The sequence below is a fragment of the Pundamilia nyererei genome, unplaced genomic scaffold (genome assembly GCF_000239375.1).
Source record: "Pundamilia nyererei isolate P.nyererei 1_Seehausen unplaced genomic scaffold, PunNye1.0 scaffold00030, whole genome shotgun sequence".
Classification (NCBI taxonomy): Eukaryota; Metazoa; Chordata; class Actinopteri; order Cichliformes; family Cichlidae; genus Pundamilia; species Pundamilia nyererei.
This window is the reverse complement of record NW_005187431.1, coordinates 760,371-763,992: the sequence shown is the minus strand read 5'-3', so window position 1 is coordinate 763,992 and position 3,622 is coordinate 760,371. Positions and strand designations below refer to the sequence as shown.

Here is a 3,622-nt window from a genome sequence, read left to right as displayed (position 1 = left end):
GACAAAACTTCTTTGAATAAGCCGCGAGCACGAACTCAGGTAGTTCAACGTTCCAGCGGTGAGCTGCTCTGTGCCACTGCCTTAAATAGCAGCTGGGGAAATCAGCCCGATCAGCCGCAGGTGGACACCATCACACGGGTGCGTGGGCCAAGAGCGAGAGCCCGTATCGAGCTCCACCCAGGCAGAGAGGAGGAGGAGAGACAGAGAAAACCAAAACGAACAACAACAAAACCTGTAGCCAGCGTTGGCCAGCCAGAGAGACACGGGGACCGTGACATATATATATCTATATATATCTATATATATAGATATAGATATATACCTTGAATCTTGGAACACATAAACCTGGAAATGCTTATAAACTGAATGAAGGGCAGTAAAAGTGAATGAGACGTAATGCAAAATCACTTCCTGCTCTGTGGCTCAGAGCACGCTGCACAGTATATTTCACTGGCTTGTTTTATTGCTTCCTCTGGCTGCTTGTTTAATCTAATGCTCTGGCCAAAGCACTTACCCTTTCTAGCAAAAGCCCATGCAGCGTGTTGACACAGCATGAAGAGCTGTGTCGGCTGCGGCTGTGGGAAACGGGCCGTAATGGGTGTGAAAGAGCTGCCGTCACCATGCCGACGTGTGAGAAGCCATGCTGAGTTAAAGCTGCTTTGTCTTTCTTGTTGCTTTGTGAACGCCCATCTTCCTCTTCAATCCTAATTTAAGCGCTTCAGGAGCTCACACCTGTTCCTCTGTTCCTCACAGGTGTATGTCCGGCCATACTTTGACTATGATCCCGCCAATGACAGCTTGATCCCCTGTCGGGAGGCAGGTATGGCCTTCAAGAAAGGTGATATTCTTCAGATTGTAAACAGAGAAGATCCCAACTGGTGGCAGGTGAGCCTTCCTTCACAGACTGTCTTTGACCGAACTTTAAACTTTCAATTTTCTAAATTTAACTTTGAACTGATCCGCGCCAGGCATGTCACGTAGTGGGTGGTGCCACAGGTCTGATCCCCAGTCAGTTCTTGGAGGAGAAGAGGAAAGCTTTTGTTCCCAGAGACTTGGATGGATCAGGTGAGTACCCTACCTGTACTTCTTGGCAGTGATGCCAGACCTTTGTGTAAACACTCTGTGAAAGATTCCTGAGCTAAAACTCACCCAAGTTCTTAATGTTTCTCTTAAGCCGAGGCTGTTTTTGAAGGGATGGAGTGGCCTGTGAACTGGTTTACTGCCAGACCTCTATCACTTGTAAAGCTTTTAGCTGATTGATGGCAAAAAAAAATAAAAAAAATAATGGGTAGTTAGTATTTTCAGTGCATGCCTTCCCCCGTCTGGCCAAATGCTGTAACAGCAAAGATATAAACGTGCATATTTGTCTTGCAGGAATTCTTTGTGGCACCTTGGCTGGAAAAAAGAAGAAGAAGATGATGTATCTAACAGCCAAGAACGCAGGTCAGAATATTCTTCATGGTCTAGATGTTTGGTTAATGTCTTCATTGTCTTTCTCTACAAGTGGCTAACAGCTTTGAAATGTCTTTGAACAGAGTTCGATAGACACGAACTGCAGATCTATGAGGAAGTGGCAAAGGTTCCTGCTTTCCAGAGGAAGACGCTGGTTCTGATAGGTGCCCAAGGAGTGGGCCGACGCAGCCTCAAGAACCGATTGATGGTCCTCCATCCCACGCGTTTTGGCACCACTATACCATGTACGCCACACTTGGGTTTCTAACCGCTTTTCTCAAATTTTGCTACAACAGTGCAACATTTACCTGATTCATGTCTTCTGTCAGACACCTCACGGAGACCCCGTGATGAGGAGCTAGGCGGCAACTCCTACCACTTTACCTCAAGGACAGAGATGGAGGCTGATGTGAAGGCCGGCCGCTTCCTGGAGCACGGCGAGTACGACGGCAACCTGTACGGCACAAAGATTGATAGCATTCACGAGGTGGTCGCAATGGGACGCACCTGCATCCTGGATGTCAACCCGCAGGTATGAGAGGGGTCCAAAGCGAGCGAATGTCAGTGGCAGGGTTATTTTCATGCAGTGAAGGGTGGCTTTGACATGCAGCATTTACTCACTGTGTTTGACCTTCATTGAGAACATTGGAGAGTTTTATTAGGTGAAGTTTGGACCAGCGGGACTGTTTGTTTCAGTTGAGTTTGCATTGTTTCAGAAAGTTTACTTTCAGTTGAGTTTTTATTAGTTCCACTTTTAGATTTAGTCTTTTTAATTAATCTAATATTGGTGGATGTTTGTCAGGGGAAAAGTTCAGAAATGACATCATATATCAGAGTCATGTAGACTTGCCAAGTCTTAGTGCACCAAAGCCTTATGAGACAGTGTGGTTTTCAATTGCAATTTCAGATCTACTTTTAAACTATAATAACCTTGTGTTAAAGGATTTGAAAAAAAAATATGCTACTCAAAAGCACTTAAAGGAACACATTAATCAGTATAGCAGTATAGCATCAAGTCAATTAAACTTCTATGATATCGATCTGATCAGAGGCGGTATTTAATGTTTCTTGATTGTTTTTTCACTAGTTTTCCATTTAGCTAAGGCCAGTCTCACTACTGTTATTATGAGGTGATACTTGGGCCCCATAGAGGTTGGACAAAAGGTCTAACTCCTCCAAGATGGCACATCAACTCATGCCACTACCAGAAGGTTTGCTGTGTCTCCCAGCATTGTCTCAAAAGCATGGAGGAGATTCAAGCAGTCGGGCAGTTACTCTAGGAGAGCTGGTGAGGCCCGAGAAAGGTCCTTAACCCGTCAACCATTAGTCAGTAGGATCGGTATCAGCCCCTTTGTGCAAGAAGGATGAGCACTGCTGAAGCTACAAAATTACCTGCAGTAGGACACTGATGTGACTATGTTTGACCATACAATCAGAAACAGACTTCATGAGGATGGTCTAAGGATGCCTAAGCGTCTTGTGGTCTCTATATTCACTGCCCCGCACCATGGAGTCTGATTGGCGTTACCTGTAGAATACCAGAATTGGCAGGTCCACCACTGCCATTAGTTATCAGGATGAAATCCTTGGACCCATTGCCAGACCCTAGGCTGATGCGGTGGGTCCTGGGTTCCTCCTGGTGCACGAGAATGCCCGGCCTCGTGTGCAAAGAGTATGTAGGCAGTTCCTGGAAGAGAAGAACTCTGGGATATTATATAGATGGGCCTCCATCTATCCAACTTCCCCAGGGCCAGGTCCCTGTTCCAGATCTAGGAGGAGACCCCCAAGGACACCACCCAGTCTCTCATAAAAAGCATGTCCCAACATTGTGAGGCATGCATACAAACTATTGCTGCAATGAAATTTTGCCAAAATGTGTCATTTTTTTCACTTTGATTTGTGGGGTGTCTTTGAATTCAGACCTCTGTGGGTTGCCAATTATTATTTCAAATAATGTGGCACCCTTTCATTCCTAACACATTACCTGGTCCGTGTAAGTATAGTATAATGAAAACATCTTTGTCTCTCTTCAGGCTCTGAAGGTACTGAAAACAGCAGAGTTCATGCCTTATGTGGTGTTCATTGGAGCACCAGATTTTGATACTCTTAAGGCCATGCACAAAGCTGTGGTGGATGCAGGCCTCACAGCTAAGCAGCTCACGGTAGGTTA

The 3,622-nt window shown here is 45.5% G+C and overlaps 1 protein-coding gene across 4 annotated transcripts in view; it reads left to right on the top strand.

The window, feature by feature from the left end:
* Nucleotides 1-3,622, top strand: part of pals2b (protein associated with LIN7 2, MAGUK p55 family member b) — a 26,466-nt gene that overhangs the window by 19,366 nt on the left and 3,478 nt on the right. For all 4 annotated transcript variants that reach the window (XM_005728755.2, XM_005728752.2, XM_005728753.2 and 1 more), the window contains 6 exons: nucleotides 754-885; nucleotides 969-1,065; nucleotides 1,375-1,443; nucleotides 1,536-1,697; nucleotides 1,782-1,984; nucleotides 3,486-3,614. In XM_005728755.2, the coding sequence (XP_005728812.1) occupies nucleotides 754-885; nucleotides 969-1,065; nucleotides 1,375-1,443; nucleotides 1,536-1,697; nucleotides 1,782-1,984; nucleotides 3,486-3,614 (792 nt within the window). The remainder of the gene's footprint in view (nucleotides 1-753; nucleotides 886-968; nucleotides 1,066-1,374; nucleotides 1,444-1,535; nucleotides 1,698-1,781; nucleotides 1,985-3,485; nucleotides 3,615-3,622) is intronic.